Source organism: Prenolepis imparis, unplaced genomic scaffold, assembly GCF_030444845.1.
Source record: "Prenolepis imparis isolate NDT839.2.m4 unplaced genomic scaffold, iyPreImpa1.0 SCAF_6, whole genome shotgun sequence".
Classification (NCBI taxonomy): Eukaryota; Metazoa; Arthropoda; class Insecta; order Hymenoptera; family Formicidae; genus Prenolepis; species Prenolepis imparis.
The window spans coordinates 6,951,056-6,974,366 of NW_028141164.1; the positions used below are offsets into that span (position 1 = coordinate 6,951,056).

General features: G+C 37.1%; 1 protein-coding gene across 3 annotated transcripts in view; it reads left to right on the forward strand.

Moving 5' to 3' along the window:
- The window catches only part of LOC145936957 (synaptogenesis protein syg-1), a 396,806-nt gene that overhangs the window by 300,553 nt on the left and 72,942 nt on the right, over positions 1 to 23,311 (forward strand). For all 3 annotated transcript variants that reach the window (XM_083039649.1, XM_083039648.1, XM_083039647.1), the window contains one exon: positions 17,099 to 17,228. In XM_083039649.1, the coding sequence (XP_082895775.1) occupies positions 17,099 to 17,228 (130 nt within the window). The remainder of the gene's footprint in view (positions 1 to 17,098; positions 17,229 to 23,311) is intronic.

The following is a 23,311-nucleotide window of genomic DNA, read 5'->3' on the forward strand; positions in this document are numbered from 1 at the left end:
GTCGCGCCCTGTAAAGTCCACACGTCAGACACGGGACGATCAAGCGTTTATACCGTCGTTTTAACGTCTAACATCAGCACACAAATCGAGATTATCGATCGGTGTGCACGATTACCCTCAAACGTGTACTAATCGTAAATTGCTGGGAGAAGGGGGGAGAAATTTGCATTACCGAGTTTCGTAAAAAAAAAAAGAAAAGAAAAAACGCGGCCTGTGCACGGACTCGACCCGGGAAGTCGTGCAACGGCGGCTGTAATTATACGGGCCCGGAATTCGTGCCGTCTGTCACAAAACTCTAATCGCTTTCGGAAATACCGTTTTCACTTTGCGAACGTCCATCCTCTCCCCCCATCCGCCTGTTCCTCCTCGCTAAACTTTTTGAGTGCTCTGTGCGCGCCTCGCCGTGAATATCGCGTGCACGCTCGCGCGCTGGAGAACTTCAACCCTGAAACTAACCGCAAGACGGTTTCGCGTCTCTCCCGGGCCCGTTGCGGGAAAGTGCACGTCGCTCTTATTGAGAATTTCCACGGCGATCTAATGCGTCGCGGCAGCTATATGACACGATATCTAAAGAGGCGAATGCAGGTGCAGCTGATGCAGTCGTCGTACATTCGCGGGAGCAGCTGCCTGTTTTGTGCCCGCCGTCATTGATTACCCGACCAGAGTGGAGTAAAAATGTATGGATCGATTGTTGTTATTAAAATATGATACGAGCGAATTTATATGGGCAACGTTATCCTATCTCATTATCGACATCAATTACAAATTATTATTATTATTACTATTATTATTATTATTATTATTATTATATTATTATGAGCCGCGTGTTTAATCCGCGTCACAACGAAAGCTGTAAAACCAAAGTATGCGTCCCACGAGTGTGCGAATAAATTTAACGTGTGCGCCGCCTTAATTAAATTTAGCGTACCAACGCGTACATCTAGCGGAACCGACTGCGATCGAGCGCCAGCTTTAATTAGTAAGTTAACAAAATTGAGACGCAGAGTCCCAAATCGCCGGGACGTTGAATTTTATGACAGCATAACAGAACAGATGTTACATGGTGAATCAAATGACCCGAAAAGCTGCCAAATTAAACATTAAACCTACGCGTAATATTTCCGATGCGGATCATTAATGTGTACGTATCAGAAACGTTCGGCTATCATTACAATTATATTAAATCGGTACACAATAACCGCATATTAATTTGCGCATTAGTCTGATAATGCATTCGCGAATACATATAATCAATCTTTCATCAGAGTATTTTTGTCTCTAATTAACGTGTGCAGATTATATTCCAATTAGGCAAAATTTTGCGTCACATATTTACGTGGCATCAAGAAGATAATTGACTGTCGGTGAAATAAAGTAATTTTCAATGCGCACTATCTGTTACTTGTGTTTTACCTCTTCATTTAAGAATAATTCAATTCTACTGCGGATGGATATCGAATAATTACGCAAAACTCTTATTATTAGTTCTCTGTTATGTCATACACAATTGCGACGCAAGTGTATAAAAATTTAATTCAATATTCCATCATACTTTGCCTTAATGTGATCGAGAAATTAAGGATTAAACGAGAAATGCGCGTATAATTAATTTAAATCCGATATCAAGAACGAATTTGATTTATTTCCCGTTATTTTCTGGGGTATATAGAGAGACAGACGGTCTCTACTACTCTTGACAATAAACTGCATGAAACCATTACAGTGCTTTCCACCGTAAACAATCTCAGTTCGTATATTCGCGCATTCGCGAAATACGTTGTTGTTGCCGATACCGTGTATCTCGCAGTTATACATGTCGATACGTACTGTCGAATGAACAGCACAGCTAGACACACGCAGACGTTGTACATCACTCACAAACGGCCCTTTAAAATTGGCAAGCCAGTCTTCCATTCTCTGCGGTAACCCTGATAGCTTCACTGAACGGCTATAGGAAAGGTATTTGTATGCAGAGGACATACGGCGCAGGACGTTCCCTCGGGCGAGATCGTTTTATAGTTACGACCTGGCAGCTCCCACCCGCTCCCTCCCTTTTATTCATCATCCTACCTCTTTCTTTTCCCTCCTTCTCGCGGCATCTCTCGCGGCATTTCTCTTTCGCCCTATCGAGAGAGCGAACTCCGATTCGGTTCATAAGTAATTCCGGACGAAAAATCGCGCTAAAGCGAAGGCAAATGTAACTCATCATCGAGCCAAGTCGTTTGTAGACGACGGCGGTGAGTCTGAAGAGTTCAACAAAGGTGAAATGTTCAACAAAGTTCAATGGTGGAGCAGTTGCCGTTATTTCTATTAGGATTTCTTTCCAATAATTGGTAATTACTTATAGGTAATTGTATTTTTTTAAATATCCAATTACAATTGCATCGATTGCAACGAAACGTGCCGCGATATCAGAGCGTAAAGAGATAAAGTAATTACATCAAGTTCCTTTCGCGTGTCTCTCAATATTAACCTAACATTAAGAAGTAGAATCTTAAATAATGAAGGAAAAACCGCATTGCATGCTTCTGCTATTTGAAAGAAAAAAAAGTGACGAGCCGGTCTTATAAGTTGATCAAATTTTAATTTCTTCGTCGTTATTCGCCCCTCGCGAGAACGTTAATGAGACCCTTAACGACGCCATTAACGGCATTTTCACCCTTCGCCCTTAACCTCGTGTTCCGGTGCAGAAAATCTCCGGAACCTAAGAGAATACTCGTGAACAAGGGGAGAACGGAAAAAGTGCGAGTACGTGCAACAGCCGGCACTTGGTGCCAGACAAAGGACCAAATGTACACGAAAGTAGCGAGAAGCGCTGGAAGCAGATTTTCACACCGATAAAAGGGACGTCGTAAACGATAAAGAGCTTTGTTACTCATTAGACGACGAGCTTACATCAAAACCCGTCATGCAAATAGCGAAAGGAAGTAAAGACCGGAATAAAGTGGCACAAATTGAGCTTATAATAATATATGTACATTTCAACATTGTGAAATACATATTTACGACAAGTAAATATGTTTCAAAGTACAGTTATCTGTGTGATTCAAAAGCTGTTGATAAAATTTCGCTTGAAATCTATTATTCTTAATATATTATATATATTTAATTTTATGCTCTTAGTACTTGTAATTATTTATTTTTTATTGTACAGAGATAATTGCGCTACGAACGCGTTTTCTGTTATATAAAATCTTTCATTTTCTTTATTTTAATTCGAAGCCATTTTCTTAACGCTTTACACATCGCTTTTGCATTTTCATTCGACAATTATTAATGCTTAAAAGACTGAATATCCGGAGAAGCCATGAAAAATAGAATGCTGTATTAAGTGCATTCGCATTCCTTTTTTCCTTTTTACTCTAAAACAAAAGCATTTCAGCTCGAAATCGTATTGCCTTGTCTATCCTGAAAGCATCCTGAGTCCCTCGAGTATTTTCTAGTATCTCCGTCTTTATCTTTACGAGTGAGCTTATCGGCGGTGAATTGAGTATGAATCTCCCGTAAACTCACTCGGAAAACCTCACGATCCATTATTCTCCTTGGAAAATGCGAACACTGAAACCAGATCGACACGCTCTCAAGAGCGCACGATTTTTGCGTACACTTTTACCGAGATTTCTGACTTTTACATATCATATTCACTAAAACCTTGAAGGAAACTGCAGTGTGAAAGATATAAATTTTCAAAAAGACTCTCATACATTTTTTCTGCTAAACAATTTTTTCGATTAAGGACAAAAGCGTATTATTTCATTTTACTATCAGTATATTATCAGTGACTAATGAAGTCTTTACGTGCTTCTTACATACGTGTATTTTATTTTATAAAATAATATTATAACATATTTTTGTGTATGGAAGGGAGATGTATTACGTAGCATTTTAAACGTATAGTTTTTTCGAATCTCTCTTTCTGCAACACATTTTTATGTCGTTACTATTTTATTTTGTTTTTCTTCTCGAATTAGCTTTCCGCGAATTAGATTTCTTCCCTTAATTAGAATGTCGGTGTACAGTATGCGTTCTTTCTTTCTTGAAGAGTTTCTAATTTACGTGAATCACAGGTCGGAATAGGTTTGAACTCAGCGTGCGCGAAAACAAGCACGACAATTTACGGCGCTGCAAGTTCGTAGGCTTTTGCATAGTGGATCAACGGATAACGGATGTATTTTGCGCACCGCTTTCTCCATCACATTTCCCTCGAGTAAACTCGACGCGTAAACGACAAGGTTGGTCGAAATTTTCCGAGCTACAGGCTTTGATGTCGAGTAGCGAACCAAAGCAAATAAAGAAACAAAAACAGCTCCCGTACACGCAGCATGTTATATCTTCTGAACGAGATGATCAAAATATCCCGGGGGATAATTAAAATAATAATAAAGCATATAAAAAAACGAAAGAAATTAGTTTTCGTAATAGTCAAATAAAATTAAATAATAATGGCATAGAAAAATGCGTCGCAAAAAATGGATTGTAAAACTAAATATTCTTTTTTTAAAAAAGATATGTAAAGTCGATACTCGCATATATCGAAGTTTATTGTTGTCGCTTTTCTGCGATGCTCATTGGCTGTCAAGATTCGCGTTGTGCGTTATATTCGTAGCATCGAGAGGCTGTCACCGCGAGAGTTAGCAGTTTGACAGTTTGTTCAAAATAAAATTAAATAAAATAATGATATTAGTTTTAAATAAAATATTATAATACTAAACTCGATTAATATTTTTGACAGATATCAGCTGATTTCTGTCAAAAAATATTAATCGTGGATAAAATATTACAACATATCATTTAAAACATATTATTTTATTTTATTTTATTTTAAACAAACTGTTAAACTATTAACCCTCGTGATGACAGTCTCTCGATGCTACGAATATAACGCACAATGCGAATCGAAACAGTTTATCAGCATCGCCGAAAAGGTGCAACAATACTTGCGAGAATGGACTTAACGTATATCTTTTTTAGAAAGGGATGTTATAATATTTTAAATTCGATTAATATTTTTGAGAATTATCAGAGCTGATTTTTGTCAAAAAAATATTAATCGCAGATAAGACATTATAACATATTATTTACAACATATTACTATTTTATAACTTTTACCATATTATTATTTTAAAATTTAATTAGCAAATTATAACATACACAATATAAATATAAATATGTAAGCTATATTTAATTAGCAAATTTTATTTATATTTTTTGACAGAAATCAGCTGATTAAAGCGTTAATTTGCTAATTAATTTTTAAAATAATAATACGTTATAAAAATTAAAATAATATAATATATTTTAAATAATATGTTATAATACTTTAAACTCGATTGATATTTTTGACAGTTATCAGCTGATTTCTGTCAAAAAATATTAATCGAAAATAAGGTATTATAACATATTATTTACAACACATTACTATTTTAATTTTTATAACATTTTTATTTAAAAATTTTATTAGTAAATTAACGCTTTAATCAACTGATTTTTGTAAAAAAAATATTAATCAAATTTAAATAAACTTTATATTATTTTTTTTAAACATAATTTTTTTAATACAAAACCGCGCGCTTGGATTGTTCTAGTATAATAAAAACACGATATAATGAGGAGACTGGGACAAAATATATAAAATATATATAAAAATTGTATAAACAAATTTAATAGATATATTAAATATATATATATGCTTAAAGAATGATAGAGATTTTTATGCTAGAGATTTTAATTTCATAGATAAAGTACAATATATAAAGTAAAAAATGTAATAAAGTGCTCTCTCTAGTCTAGCGTTAATCCTAAATCCTGTTTTAACAAGACCCTAGCTTATTTTTCTAAGCGACAGGACTTAGTAAACATCTCCTCGTGTGTCACGTCCTGAGCGTGTTATTCTTTTCAGTCAGGTGTCACCGAAACAATAAGGTGTGTCTGTCAATCCATGTGAGATACTATGTGACTCTGCCTTCTTTTGTCCCCTTTTCTCTCTCTCGTCTCACATTTTCCTTCGACAGAGTATCGGAGCTCCGATCAAGAGCGGCTAAACATTACGCTTTGAAGTGGAGTATCGAGCGAGAGGAAACCAGATTGCAAAAAGCATGACGCTGAACACACACTTTGCTTGCGCGGAATCGCCGCCGTCAGATATCTGAATTTAAGACGAATATTTCATATATATTTATATTGCAAAGATCAGAATGAGAGCGACTAGAGTGACTGTACCGAGATTCTGCTTGTCAAACGCGATGACATAACTCGTTACATATATAATCTTGCCTTTATTTACATTATCATGTTCCGATGCAAATTGTAAAATTATTATTAAATTCATTCATTTTTATCTCTCTTTGTGAATCAAAATATCGCTTCACTCTCTTTGTGCAAAATAATCACTTTGTGAAGCTGAGCGAATAATATTATTATTTGTACCGCAAAATTCGAACATTACGATGATTATCGGAGAAAGGATAATAAGTTCTGCAAAATAATTTCGGCTACCGCAAGGAACGCCACATTATAGGTGGTTATCTTGTTCGCAAAAAGTTGCGCACGTGTCCCCAAAGTATAGATGACAACGAGGGACACGGTGAACCAGTAGCGAGAGCCACGCGGCACGAATGGAAAAAAGTTCCCAATGGAATCGTGGAATTATGGTTATGGTGATATTGGCGAGAGTTTTGGGGAAAATCGTGTGGTACCGTTCTTGCGGACAGCCATTGTCACAGCTGCGAAAACCCTAAAACTCGACGATATTGCGAGCTCGGAACAACGTATATCTTCGCCTCCGCACACATGTGGACGTATACACTTGCGCACACACATATATACACACATACACGCACGCGAGTTGATGTTTCCGATTTTATTATTCGAACGCTCTGACCAAAGCGATATGATGATTTCGTGAGATCTGATCGAAAGAAAATGATTTCTCTTCCTTCTTCTCTCGTGGTAATACGTGACACACGCGGCGCTCACTTCTGACAATCTGACACAAGGTTATCTCGGTGGTTAATCTCGATTGAACGAGGTCTCGCAGTTTACTCGTTTCCAGATACCTCTTGTGAGCGAAGAATCGGGACGAAAGAGCTGTTCGGTTGCTTGATTAAAGAAACGAATCGATCGGATTCCCGACTATCAGATGATCGTGATCGATGTCGATGTTGCGAGTAGTTAATAATAAAAAGCAAAATTAATTCTAAATTTCCCAGGCTTTACTTTAATCTGTGTATTTAATTTCAGACTTTAAAATTCATAATGAAAATTTTACAATAATTTTTATTTAACTTAATTTTAATTTCAGGAAAAGAACTTGATATTTTCTATTTCAGATAATAAAATTTCTGTCATCTTCTATAATAAACAAAAAAGAAAATAATTAAACGCTTATGTACAAATTAACAATTTTAGATTTTAGATTTAAAGTGTAACCTCGTGGATGCGATAAAACTGATTCGAAAGTTAAATGAACCTTCGATGGTCGAATATCGTACTTGTCAATCGTCTTCTTTGACTACCTGAAGCTACGCTCAGTTTAACTTTGCTCGCTTAGCTACGGTTGAACTAGCAAGCCGCGAGATATCGACGTGTCTCCGATTACTAAAGACTCCGCGCGCGGTTTTCGTATTTATTCTCCCTAATCCTCGTCTTCGCGCAGCGAAGTGATCTTTCCCCGCTGATCCCGTAGAATCGCCCGAGAGTAAATTGATTTCTACGAGGTGCGGCGGTAGCCAAAGCGCAGAAACGGCAGCTCCCAAGCTAACCGCACGTTTCCTAGGACGCGGCCGTAGGATAAGGGCGCGAGGGGGCGACGGCGGGACTAAGCAAAGTTGTACGGCTTCTCGACACTGTCTGACCCGCGGATTATCGGCTTAGCCGGATACCCCCGTTTGGGTTATTTCTGCGCGGGGCTTGCCCGGACGAGAGTAGCCGTAACACTGATTTCCGGCCTTTAGCTTCGGCAGCCGCGGTCGTTGTATTCTCGTATTCCTTATCGGCGAACCATTCGCGATACCTTGTATCCCCTTTCTCTGTATCTATCTCTGTACCTTTCCCTCGCGAGGTAACGTAAAGTTTCGGTAAATAGCGCTATCACTATTTTGCCGCGATTAAGCGACAATCGTAAAGTGTCCGGAGAAAATTGTACGAATATTATTGTGTCGAATTTTATCAATTATTCTAATTGTGTGTATTAATGTTGCATGCAATAATAACAAATTTTAAAAATCGATCAGAAAAATGAAGAGAGAGGAAAAGTTTCTTCTTCTCTTCAATCTTTTTTTCAATTTGACATATATATTATTATTCGCCTCGTTGTGGCAAATTCCAAATTACAAACACATCGTTGTACATCGATCGTTAGCTTGTAGATAGCCCTTAATTTGTGTTGTTACTGCTTTAATGCTTTGGAAACTACTGTGCAAATTGAAATCCTTGTTAATTAACGCTCTGAATATATTATAACTACAGAATATGCCGTGATATATGCATGTAAAACCCATTACAGAAATGGAATCCCCTGACAAATTTGGAATCTACGCATAACTTTCTTTTCGCGATCTTTGTATTCTTTTTTCTGAAGTAGGCCGAAAATCAGATTCCCCCGGAAAGGAGATTTTTGTCGCGGTCTTGACGCGCAAAATTTTCATCGTTCGCGATCGATCTTGTTTCCCGGTCCATTCGGATTTTCGCTGACAACCTTTCCTTGTTACCCATTTCCTCCCGAAGCGTACCGAAACTTGTGTAAACCCATGCGCCAGGTATACGGAAACCGCAACGTCGATTCAGCAGCATTTCATAAAGCGTGGCTTTTCCGCTGCGTCGACGATATCACTTTCCTCTCGGCGGGGCACGTTACACGGTAAATATCCGTGCTGGCGAAGCACGCTACTACCCCCAATGGAACTCTCCCTGAAAGAATCGTCGCCTTTGACGTAACAGACGTGCGTCTTTAATAACACCGTGTAGTGTGGCAACAGTTACACAAGGCTATATAACCGATATATTTCGCGTACACATCAGTTTCAGCGCGCGGAAACGTCCGAGTTTAAAAAAAAGCTTGTATAGGTACATCATATCCTATAACAATATATACTTCGTATTTTTTGTGTATATTTTTAAACTAAACTGTTAAGAATATTTTTTGTACACGTGAAATATATATATTTTTACATGTTCGTATATATCGCAGAGAACTGTGCATCTCTACGTTATTCCCGGTATTCGAAGATTAATCATCGGAATTGCGATTTTCGAAATTCGCGAGCTAGTTTGCTACATGCCGTGTAACAACTTTCCGAAATTGGATCCTCGGGGAAGAAAAAAGAAGAAACTATCTCTCGTGCGCGAGTGCGAGAGAGAAGAAAGAGAGGGACGAGTAGTATCACGTACGCGCAATGTTATTCTTTCTCGTAGAGAGAGAGAGGCGGAAATTCACTCCAACATGCCTGCAACGCGTTATAGAACGAAAATTTTGTTTCACGTCGTTGTAGAAGATCAATTTCGGATTAGTTTGAGGAAAGGTGAAACGTTTCGATAAAACTGTTTCGATAAAGATTAATCCGCCGCGCGTAATAATTTTTCCACTGAATATTCACTAATCACGAAATGCGTAATGGGAGAATGTATTTCCAAAACAAATGTTAAAGTTTAAGAACACGGCGTTTTTTCATCGCTACAACTTCTACAAAGTAAGCATAATGCTCGCCCATCATTGGAAAAATCATCAAACAAAATCATGAAACACGAAACTCAGAAGAATTCCTGCTCGCCGACTCTCTCTTTCTCTCGTTCCCTCTTCACTGTTCCCTTTTTCAAAAGTATGTCAAATAGGCAGACGACGCGTCACAGAGGCCCTCGCTTTTTTTGTTCAAAATGCTTTTCAGCACAATTCGCGGCTGTCGCGCGCTGTTACCCTCTGGGCAGGTAACAACATAGGGAGAAAGGGGGAGAGAAGGGAGGAAAGAGCACGGGAACGAGATGCGCGACAGGAACGATCCGCAGTTGCCGCCACCCTTCAGGACTCATAATGCACCGCGGGCAGCCCAAGGGAAATTTAGCGGGCGCCGTGAAAACCGTTGTTTTATACATACACCGACGTACACGCGAGACTAGAGATCCCACGTACGTAGAGATATGTGCGGGTGGGATAAGTATGTAGGGTAGATAGGTAAGGTAAAAGCATCCGCGCGCGCGCGCGTTTCCGACGTGCTGGATAACACCGTTAACGTTAACTCTATGAACTACGGGCGCAAGAAAAATGGAAGAGCACACGGCGCGAAGATGACTGTAGGAAGAAACAGGGAGCTCTTCCTCCCCCTTATGCGAGTATAAATGTATAATGCGCGAAAATGTATAAGCTCGCGCGCGCAAAGTAGTACCACTTGGGTTGCTTGTAAATTTAATTAGCGTTTCCGTCTAGATGCATTGATCCCTCGACAGTCAACGGGATTAACTGCATCACACTCTAATCATGCATTCGTCTCTGGAAGACGGATCCGCGACGCCCCGCGAGATTGGTTGACAATGGAATTTGGATTCGTATAATCTAATCAAGAAAATCAATGCGCACTCGGAATGTAAAATCCTATCGCAGACGGATGCCCGGCTCCCGCGTGTGTGTTTTATATTACGCGGATACGCCAAAGGGATTTCCATCCATCGCGCCGGCTAAAAAAAATCTACACGGTGAAATTTCGATACACCTTTCCACGCCGGTGACGTTGTCCCAGATTTGAAATGGGCAAAATCTCGCCGCAGAAATCCATTAAAAACAGTTTCGCCGGAAAACTTTGAAGAGCTCGAAGATTATTAAAAAAAAATCCGAAAAAAATCGTTAAACTAAAGTAAATATATGCCATGCAGTCTGAAATTTTCATGGTATCGAGTTTGATTCTAATTTATTCCGCGTCAGCGATATGTAAGATACACTATCAATAATGAAGATACATAACAAGACATAGAGAAGTAAGCGTATACATTTCGTAATTGATTGAATCACAATGGACTTTAATTCTCTGATGAATTTCGCGTTAAAAGTTGGATGCGAAGCGAAGAGGATACTCGAATAAGCAAATGAAATAGGCACCATTTGTTCCTTCGCGTAAACTCGTTTCTCCGTTCCGCGAGGCTGAGGCGCGCTAGGACGGTAAATTAGGGACTGCATAATATATTCCCTCCCGTGACGGCGGCACAGAGTGAAAATTCTGCTTAAAAATTCAAAACTTGGAACGAGAGACCTAATATGCGCGCCGTGCGAGCTATCGCTCATGGGGCTCTGAAAATGTAAGGAAGAGAAATGACTCTTATGACAGAAACTCAGAAATTGGACGAAGCAAGATAAAGGCTCCGCCAAGTTTGATAATAGAATGCTCGCTACTTTTGTTTTGCATGTTGCATTGCTTCCCGTGAAGAAACATATTTTCAAAAATATTCAACGAAAATAATTAATATTATTCTATGCACTTTTCTATGATATAAGAAAGAAAGGTTAATAGTCGCATATATTTATAATATCCTCTCTCTCGTACTTATATTATTATATTTTCTCTTTAAAATGTATAGACTGCCGCTAATTTTTCTCGTTATAAAATATTCACCTTCAATTATACGTTTGCATATATTTTTCAAGTAAGTTTTACACACTGATAAAAAATTAATAAGACAATCTTTGAAAACAGAAAGACAGATATCTCAAGTAATCGAAATATGCAGTGATGGAATATTTTAAGAGCAAAAATCATTTCTCTTAAGGAACGTTTCATATAAAATATTATTATTAATTTTCTCTTAAGCTCGAGGAACTATTATTCGACGAATATTTTCTGTCCCAACGGACACTAGCTTTACAACGGCGGTGTTTTACAAAATCAATAGCTCCCGTGCGAGTTATCAAAAAAAAAGTGAATTAATAATGGTCGATCGATGAGGGTTTCGTCGACTGCTTTACTGAAGCTTATTTCATGTACTCTGTCTCGGAAATAAGTTTGGTCAATCAAAATAAAGTCGAGGATCTTTACGCGAATCGACGTTTTATTGATCGAAATATTTTATCGAAAAAACCGAGAGGAATTTGAAAAAATTTTCCACTGTCGTCGAGGCAAGAGAAGCGAACGGATCGGCGCTTCCTCTACAGCTGACAGACTGGAAAGAAAATCCATCCACGATTCGTTCAGTTTTAATACGCTCGGACAGCCGGCGTATATATACATCCCCGTTTCCGCTTTCCGGTGCGCGTTGTTCTCGCTGACATCCTCTTCCGCGTCGCTCGCCCCCATCTCCTCCGCACAAATATTCTCGCCGATCCTTCAATATCTGACCCAGACCGACGATGCTCGGCAAGTCCAGTGGAAACGGTGCTTTCTGGGGCGCGAAATTGTCATGTGACCTTTCTCTTATTCTGCATATGCCAACATCTTCGTCGTTTCAGTTTGTTTTCTTTTCTCATTTTTATATCTCGGAAATATTCAATCATTCATCTCGATAGGAGAGAAGTTAGCACGCATTTTGTCGCATTATATTGCGGAATTATTTCTCAGTAATATTTCCCCGTTATTTCGCACAAAATGAATCGCCTGAACACCGGATCTTCTTTTAAATCGATTATACTTAATGTCTCAAGTTGATTTTATACAACGATTCACTAGCGGATCCTGACGTCGATAATGGGGGGGGGGGTTTTTTGCAAAATTATTTTATTTAATATTTTTGGTTTCATGATTAGCTTTTATTCCAGGATCAACGACGTCGATAGCTCTTTAATGTTTGTTTTTCTTTACTTATATTTTTTAAACAAATTCAGCAACACTGTTTTTTTTTATTTCCAAAGGGGGGGGGGTTTAACCCCCCCCCCCCCCAGGATCCGCTAGTGCAACGATTATTATTTTTTCGGTATTTAATTTTATCCTCGTCGAGTGCAAAATAATTATAGCAATATTGTGTTTAATGAAAGCAGTCGATAGTCTTAATTACATTAGCGTTTCTTAATTATATATTACGAAAATCGATCTGCCAGCGCGCTGTATTTTATACTAAATAAACTATTCAACATTTTCTTCCCCAACTCGATAGTCGATTTTCTAAACTTGCAAAGTACATATATATATATATGTATATTTCGCGAAATGTAAAAGCGTAATTTAGAAAATTATCAAAGTTGAAAGCAGATGCGATCTATTTTGCTGTATATACGGTAACGGCAATACGCTACCGCGCATACGTTTCTTGGTAAAGGACGGGTAAATCTACGAAACGCAATCACCTTTCGTGTCGCACCTGCGTCAGTCCTGTTATTTGTAAGTAAAACGGATTTCCTACGTCGGAAATAACCACTCAAAGTTACTGCTAACGCAATATAAGGGTAGCAATAACATAGATCTCTTATTGAACATGAAACTCATTGCGTGGCGATGCAACGTTTTAACGTGAAACTAATCATAGCAGATATGTATCCAAAAATAATTTCTGCTTATCTTTGTCATTTGCATAACGAAATAATCAATGAAATAAAAACAAAATCAATTTTCTTTGACGTTTGTCTGTATTATTATTTTTTTAATTACTATTATGTGAGAGTGCATGTTGCTATATTCAGTCATACAAAAATAAAATTGTCAAGCAAAAAGATTTTACACAAGGTAGATTTTGATTTATGATGTCTAATAAAATATCGTTTGCTGTATAATTTGAATAAAATCAGATTTTAATCGCGACAATAAAGAGCTAAGAAGAGCCAAAGATATAAGAACGGCGATGTAATGGATTCACACGCACAAAAATTAATATCAAAATATCTTTATTAAATATATTAGCAGCGCGACTATGCAGGTATGTCTTTTCTCGAGTTTCACTGTGTGAATGACAACAAGGTGTGTATATCCCATTAGCGCATTAACTATACCCCATCATCTTCAACTATATCCCACCCATACATTCCACACAGCCTCGTCTTCATTCATACAATGAGACTCGAGCGAGAAGATAGCGGAATAGTCGCTCTATATATTATCTTATTATCATATGTAAGCTCATAATCAAAATATGATTATTCTGTCTAATTATTATAATTAGCAATTATCAGTGATTGAATATTTTAAAATGTTGTATAATTTATATACTTGTATATTCCGCGTATGTATCTGCATAGCACATAAAATATTTTGGTAATACTTAGAATTAAATATATATTTCGTTCGATGCTCTTTATCGTTTCATTTTTCGATCTAAATATAATTCAGATTGAAAACACAGTAAAACAATCGAATCGCAGAATCAAATATTTAACATAACAATAAACTATGCGATCAATCTTAATACATCATTAATCTATACTTTAAAATGCTTTAAAATAATTTGATATTCCTATCACTTCGATTCTTACTTGATTAAATTAATATATTACGTGTTCCGTGATCTATCGTCGCGATACATATATGTAGTTACATATTAATTATTTATAGAAGTCAATTACTCATTAATCACAATTATCATACCAAATAATTTTCCGATATTGATCGCGATCGCGTTTAGAAAAGAAATTCGACCGAGCGTCTGACACTACATACTACTTTACTACTGTTTGAGTGTCGACGTGTGAACGATGCATGTAAATAATAGCGCGTTAGACGACACCAGGGCCGAATACTATGTTATTGATATGCAATTCATTGCTGAAATATTTTACGCACTATGACATATATTATATGTATATTCATTCACACATCGACACTCCAGCAGTAGTAAAGTCGTATGTAGTGCGAGACACTCGGTCGAATTCCTTTTCAAAAACGCGATCACAATCAATATCGAAATATTATTTGGTATAACAATATGATTAATGAGTAATTGATTTCTATAGTTAATGTGTAATTACATATGTATTTCGAAACGAAAGGTCTCGAAACACATTTTTCACGTAATATATTTATTAAATCAAGTAAGAATCAAAGTGATAGAAATCCAAATTATAAATTATCGTTTCGTAACGTCCTGTATGGATAATAATTATTTTCTAAATTATAGTTAAAATCACAAATATATTTCGTCTGATGCTTTATCGTTCAATTTTTCAAAGATTTAAATATAATTCAGTTTGAGAAGGTATAGTAAAACAATCTAATCGCAGAATCAAATATTTAACATAACAATAAACTATGCGATCAATCTTAATACATAATTAATCTATACAAAATGCTTTAAAATAATTTGATATTCCTATCACTTCGATTCTTACTTGATTAAATTAATATATTACGTGTTCCGTAATCTATCGTCGCGATACATATATGTAGTTACATATTAATCATTTATAGAAGTCAATTACTCATTAATCACAATTATCATACCAAATAATTTTTCGATATTGATCGCGATCGCGTTTAGAAAAGAAATTCGACCGAGCGTCTGACACTACATACTACTTTACTACTGTTTGAGTGTCGACGTGTGAACGATGCATGTAAATAATAGCGTGTTAGACGACACCAGGGCCGAATACTATGTTATTGATATGTAATTCATTGCTGAAATATTTTACGCATTATGACATATATTACATGTATATTCATTCACACGTCGACACTCCAGCAGTAGTAAAGTCGTATGTAGTGCGAGACACTCGGTCGAATTCCATTTCAAAAACGCGATCACAATCAATATCGAAATATTATTTGGTGTAACAATATGATTAATGAGTAATTGATTTCTATAGTTAATGTGTAATTACATATGTATATCGAAACAATAGGTCTCGAAACACATTTTTCACGTAATATATTTATTAAATCAAGTAAGAGTCAAAGTGATAGAAATCCAAATTATAAATTATTGTTTCGTAACGTCCTGTATGGATAATAATTATTTTCTAAATTATAGTTAAAATCACAAATATATTTCGTCTGATGCTTTATCGTTCGATTTTTCAAAGATTTAAATATAATTCAGTTTGAGAAGGTATAGTAAAACAATCTAATCGCAGAATCAAATATTTAACATAACAATAAATTATGCGATCAATCTTAATACATAATTAATCTATACAAAATGCTTTAAAATAATTTGATATTCCTATCACTTCGATTCTTACTTGATTAAATTAATATATTACGTGTTCCGTGATCTATCGTCGCGATACATACATGTAGTTACATATTAATTATTTATAGAAGTCAATTACTCATTAATCACAATTATCATACCAAATAATTTTTCGATATTGATCGCGATCGCGTTTAGAAAAGAAATTCGACCGAGCGTCTGACACTACATACTACTTTACTACTGTTTGAGTGTCGACGTGTGAACAATGCATGTAAATAATAGCGCGTTAGACGACACCAGGGCCGAATACTATGTTATTGATATGCAATTCATTGCTGAAATATTTTACGCACTATGACATATATTATATGTATATTCATTTACACGTCGACACTCCAGCAGTAGTAAAGTCGTATGTAGTGCGAGACAGTCGGTCGAATTCCTTTTCAAAAACGCGATCACAATCGATATCAAAATATTATTTGGTATAACAATATGATTAATGAGTAATTGATTTCTATAGTTAATGTATAATTACATATGTATATCGAAACGATAGGTCTCGAAACACATTTTTCACGTAATATATTTATTAAATCAAGTAAGAATCAAAGTGATAGAAATCCAAATTATAAATTATCGTTTCGTAGCGTTCTGTATGGATAATAATTATTTTTTAAATTATAGTTAAAGTCACAAATATATTTCGTCTGATGCTTTATCGTTCGATTTTTCAAAGATTTAAATATAATTCAGTTTGAGAAGGTACAGTAAAACAATTAAATTGCAGGATCGAGTAAATAAAATAGATAAGTTCCGTGATATCCCCTCCCATTAATCGTCTAATAAATAATTAATCTATATTTTAAAATTTACGTATAATTTAATATTCCGCGTATATATAATTATTAATATACATATAATGCGTTTCATAAAAACCATTACTGATAGCAGATCATAAAGAATTAAAAATGCTATTCTGCTTCGAGTTTCTTTCGATCATAAAATTAATTTACAGGAAATTATATAAATGACAGTTATTTGATCAGTATATTTCGTGTTTTAGGACCGCCATTGTCCGTAAGAGCGGTCCTCGGTGGAACGGCCGAGCTACCGTGTGATATTCGTCCACCTCATCGCAACGATTCCGCTATCTTGGTCGTCTGGTACAAGAGTGACGTTATCCCGATCTACAGGTAAGCTCTTAATCCTTGCTTCTTATGATTATTAAACAGAATCTTTACAAGTCAACGTGCATCGCATGCAAAGAATCGTTATATATAAGGGCTACATATGATGTCATAGTCATTTACGTCTATTTATGTACATCTATTACGTATCTGATATATTCCCTGGTTCGCTTCACGATAATCTCTTTTAAAACGTCATTAAATCTTCAAGGATTTAGCGATATTCTTAAGTCGAGACTATAATTGAAAGATACTGAAATTTAATTTGATGTGCTCGCAAAAATTGTACCAGCGTTTAATGTAATACGCTTAAAATTTTATTCGAATAATACCTACTTATATATAAAAATCGATGAGAATTAGAGCAAAGCGTATCAGAAAGAGAGAGGGGGGAGGGAGGGAAGGAGAAAGAGAGAAAGAGTCGATGTTTTATTCAATGGTATAATGATTAATTATTTCTTTCCTTTTCACGTCGTTTGCCTACTTTTATCACTTATCTTTCCCTGCCGCATTGAGGTTAAAAGTTACTGCTACGTACAGAATCGAAAAAAAAAAAAAGCCAGAACCTAGATAAAGAACATAAGGCGAATAAGAGGTGCGGTATTAGAAAATCGAGTCGAGTGATATAATAAAAATTTTTGCTGTTTTTTTATTGCTTTTTTTATACTTAATTGATAATTATTTCCTCGCGCTGTGAGCTCATTCGCATTCGCCTTTATCACTTATCTCCTCGTCCCTCCTCGTATATCGGGGTTAAAAGTTACCACCGCGGCACGGCCGTATAAAAAGCGAGCCACTCTGGGATAATACAAACCCGTGACCCGTGCTCGTTAAACGTCACGATAAGGGCGACGATAGGAAGAAGTTCCTGCGCGAACCTGGTCCACGTAAGCGATATTCACACGCGTGCCACACTCGCGTGTACGAAGTGCGGTGTCGAGCGTTTCGTGTGTTGCGCGAGCTGGACGTCGATTTCTCGATGGCTGTGCCCGATACGAGCCTCGGCCCCTTTGCGATGATGCTTGCCCGAGCACACGAATCCCAGAGGCAAGAGCAAAAAATACACAAATCGGAGAGGGCGGCTAAGGGTGACTCTCATATTTACGACCTCTCTCCGCAAACATTCCACCGCCGAATAATTATTGCGAACATATTAAGCAGGGAGGAGGGAGAGGGGTTATCTATACCGGCTGACTAATGAAATTTAAATTGTAGTCTGCCATTATCAAGAATACCCAAAAAATTTTGCTCGCATATATTTTTTATCTTTTTTTTACATACTGTGTATTACGTAAAATATAAGGGAAGGAATAATATTTTCTTTCATATTTTCGTTTCGCTTGTATTTGAGGGCGGTAAAAAAAATGATAAATCTCAGGATCTGAAAAGTCATCGTCTTAATATCAAGTTTCTCGTAATCGTATGAAAATGCAATTAAACGTAGTTTCACGAAATATAATCAAACATCCCAAACAAACCAACTCCGACATCGGTGTAATTAACTCCACGTTAGCATAAAACAAATAGCAACCGAGTTGAGGGAAGGGGGAGAGAAAATCGGTTATGCTGGGACCTCCTAAACTTTCCTGGGTCAATCTCGAAAGTTTCGAACCTTAAAGTTTTGCTGCGTCTTTGATATTACGCCGAACGACTAAACGTAAATACATAACGGAGCAAATATAAGTTTAAGTGAATATTCGGAAACGCGTTTGCCGTGCACTATATGTACTCCCCTCGAGACACAGTTCCCCCTAAATAGTAATTTGAAAGGGCCATTTTTTCGCAACGCGAAAATGTTGCAAATATTATTCTTCGATCGCACGAGGAAAAACATTCGCGCTAGTACCGAGGCTACTAAAAGATTGGCACACCGGTTGTAGAGCCAGATAAAATCGTCGGATCACCAGCCCACAATTCACAACGTCGAATTGAAAGTCCGAATGAAAAAGCGACGGGTCGTTTGTTTGACGTTTTCCTCGATACGCCAACCGCAATCAAATCGGCAGGTATAGTCACACATTCGTCAGATAAATTTCTCGATTCCGCGCAATTCGCTGTCTGTCGTCCGGAGTAAAGTTGCAGACAAGACGAATGCACCGGAACTGTTCGTTTCAAGCGTATACACTTTCCAGATTTATAAAAAATAAAATAAGTATACGCAGAGTATATGTTTCACGCGCCATAAAATCGCGTATAATTAGAATATATAGAAACTTTAAGGATGAGAAAAAAATATTACATATTTAAGAAAAGATCTTTAGCTTTTAAAAAAATTAATATTCAAACAATATGTTGCCTAAAAAAGTCTCATCTTTTATCGAAATACTTACATTAGCATCCAATAAATATTTTAGGATACGTAACTCGGAAATTTAAAATGAAATATTCTGCTTATTTAAATTTCAAAAAAAAAGGTGATCAGAGATAGTTATTGGAACGTAATAATTAAATAAAAGTGATTAACTTTGTTACGAATAGCGCTAAAAAAATAGAATCTTCTATCGTTCTGAGTATTTGCGACCTCTCTCTGTTCAGGTAACTATTTTCAGATCTACAATTAAAATTGAAATCAATTAAAGCTGTCTATTTCGATCTCGGTATCGTTTCGTAGATAAAGTTTTGCTGTTTGCCGTCTGTCATGTCTAAATTTGAAAAAGATGACAAAATGTTTCGTTGAATGGCGACCAAAATCACGATCTAAAATAGATACATGACTGCGATGAGTATTAAATAGCTTATATCGAGATCTGTATGGTCGCTTATTAATTTATAGACCGTATCGAGAGACTCTTAATCAAGTTAATTCGTGCATCGGCGCGACATCTCGTCGCTCTTTTCATTACGGTAATGCGTATGTGGCATCGATTAATGAGGAACCGGCGCGTCGAGACAGCCATGGGAATTGACAATGCGCATAAAGCGTAAGTAAACATCGATGTACTTCCGCCTGTTAACTCCGGCGGCAATCGTAAATCGTTCATATCCTCCGCCGCGGATATGCCGATGCTCTCGATGAATTCTGTCACGATGAATCTGCCTCGAGATATAGTGTCGTCTCTCCGGAATTACTTGCGCTAAAGCGCAGTCGCGAGATGATGGAGTCGCGTGCTAGGAAAAAGTCGATGGAAAAGAGAGACATGAGAAAACTAGGGGAGGTCGGTGGTGGTATATATACAAGGCATTATTGGAAGACATTCCGCAAGATAATGGTGTATCGACACCGGTCGGTGGCACGATTTAAGAGAAGCTACTTTGTCACAAACGCCGATCATTTTTCACGGTCGCGGTACGTACGTTATTCGTCACGTAACCGATTTTCTTCCTAACGGTTTTCGTCCGGCATTGAAAACGTCGCGGGTGGATCCGCCTCGTAAATCACGTTAGATTGTAAAATTGACGCGAGTCGATAAATATATATCCGAACGCGCGCGGGGACGATGACATTGTACGTCTCCGTGTGTCGTATCGATCCGAGAGGAATCCGAAGGGAAGAAAAAGCTCGCGTTTTGTGGAAAGAAATGTGGATCGTTATTTTCATCGCAGGTTTAGCGCCGAATACGCGGCTGTAAATCGTATACAATGTCAAATCTCGCATTTACGTCAAACGCCGTTATTTTCGCATGTATACTGAAAAAATAAAAGTCTAAATTTGAATTAAGACAGAAGCGCCGTTTGACGGATCTTTTTCATCGTCTTTCACGATTGACAAACTCTGGAACGTGCGAGAAAAATGCAAAGGAAGTAAAATGGCTTTCAACTGGAATAGCAGAAGAGCGTCAATGGGTAATATTTTCTCCTGTCTTGAATTGATATATTTCTGTCTCGAAAATTGCTCTATATTAGCTGTGTTATCGGCTTTATTCATGGATACCAAATTTGCTAATTTATTTTACTTCAGACATACCAGCAAATCGATAAGGGCTGCCAAATTAATTAAAACGGAGAATCGATATGCGCGCAATCTATATAGGTATATAATAATATTATAACAACTTCACAAATTCGACACGCCTGTGTTTTTATATTCTTTTTTAAGAAACTGAAACTATAATTACAATTAAATATCGCCGTTTACGAAATGATGATTAAAGCAAATTACTTGATTAAAGAAAGTTGTTGTGCAATCTCGCGTGATGAAATTAAATAAATGCAATAAACTAACGATATGCTACATTGCTATAAATTATATCATTTGATATAATTTTTCGATTTCTTTCTTCTCTCTTCTCTCTCAGTTAATGATGAAGACTTGAAATACGTTCGACACAAAGGCGATCGTACTGTATTACACGTTCTGTATTATGCGATCGCTCAAATTTTATTTGAAACACCCGCAAACTTTTAAGCATCTCGTTATAAGGCCGCTTCGGTAAAGTCAATATATATTGACGTTATTAATGTTATATTAAAATTCCTGAAAACCGCGAAAGAGCGCCGTAGAGCTGGAAACTTTGATCCTTTATACGGATAACTCGCTTTAATGAAATCTTACGAATAACATCTTTTTGTTATAGCAAAATAATTGTAATTCTTAAAAAACTTTTAATTGCGCGATATCAATCGAAGATTATATCGTTTATATTAAATTCCGTTTCGTCGGAAGAACGTCGATCGGATGTAAGTGGCGATGTTATATATTACATTGTAAATGTATCTCACTATTGCGACGGCGTATACACTTAATACGGAAGAGATGCACACGTGTGCTATATCCCAATTTCTGATATTCCAACCTCATTTCACGTCGGCTATTTCGCTGTAGCCGGAGCTCTAGGCTCTTTGTTGTATTTTCGTTGTCGTGTCGTTCTCTATGAAGTCACGAAATGTCATAAACGAATTCAATTTGAAGTTGAATTGGTGTACGCGAGCGTTTTCATTAACGTCAAATCTCCTATACACGCGCACTCGTATATATACGAGGCGAATGGCGATCGTTGCATTTTGCGTTATTACGAGACGCGCTTCGTTATGTATCCCGTAATCACAGGTGGTATCAACTTGCCTGCTTTAGAAGCGTCGAGATGACGTCAATGTAACATTTACATTTTCATCTTTATAATCACGTCTCCGCCTGACGGAGCAGGATATATTTTTTAAAGTTGCGATTACTATTCATGAAGTAGACTCACTAAATATTTCTTCACTTTATATACCTCTTCCAGTTGCGACTCGAGATGATTTATGGAAAAGTTTACTGCGGACGGCGTTTATGAGACGTTACATTAACATTCGAGATGGAGTTAATTTAAAGAGTTTGAGGATATATAAAATGTAAAAGAAAAATAAAATAGAAAAATCGTTCTAAAACAAAAAAAAAGAATCTAATACTCTCTTCGAAGAATTTACACACGAGACACGTTGTGTGTAATTTCGTTGCGATTAAAAATAGAGATTTCTAAGGCGATATCTTCCTTCCGAGCGTCTGCTGTAAATATCGGAAAGCCATTATACTCCCCCGTATCGTGCAAAAGGGGAAGAAGCGTCAGTTCTCACTCGGCCGGCGTACGCCAACATGCTAATCTATCGCACATTTGCATTACTATTTCACCGGCAATTATCGCCGATCTCGTTCCTCAAGCCGTTACACGATGCGATCGTATATGTATGTACCTGAATGTTCGAAAATAGAAACAAAGGCGGTCGCGCGCGATTGAGGAAAGAGGGATCGCAAACGGAAGACGTATACGTACACGTAATGACTCTTCCGTGGTATAAATATTACATAAGAGAGTTGCGGTTGCTACATTCCCCGTATACCGCTGCAAAATGTTACATGCAAAACGAGACGTCTCTGTTATTTTTGTTTTTTCACTTAGCGACTCTCTCTCCCTTGCACATTCCCATGCGGGGGTCGAGCAGAAATTTCGGAACGTTTTAGCGTGGAAGCCAATTGGTGGAGCTCCGCATACATAATGTCTTTTGTGTGCGCTTGGAAAGAGGAAATACATAATGGAACGTGCCGAGAGCTAATACTGATATTATAAGTTCATTATATTATGATTTATGCATCATATTCAAGCAGAATATCTAAGGAGATATTGACATTTCTATTTGCACCGTTTCTTTCTTGTTTTCTTTTGTCGGACAAA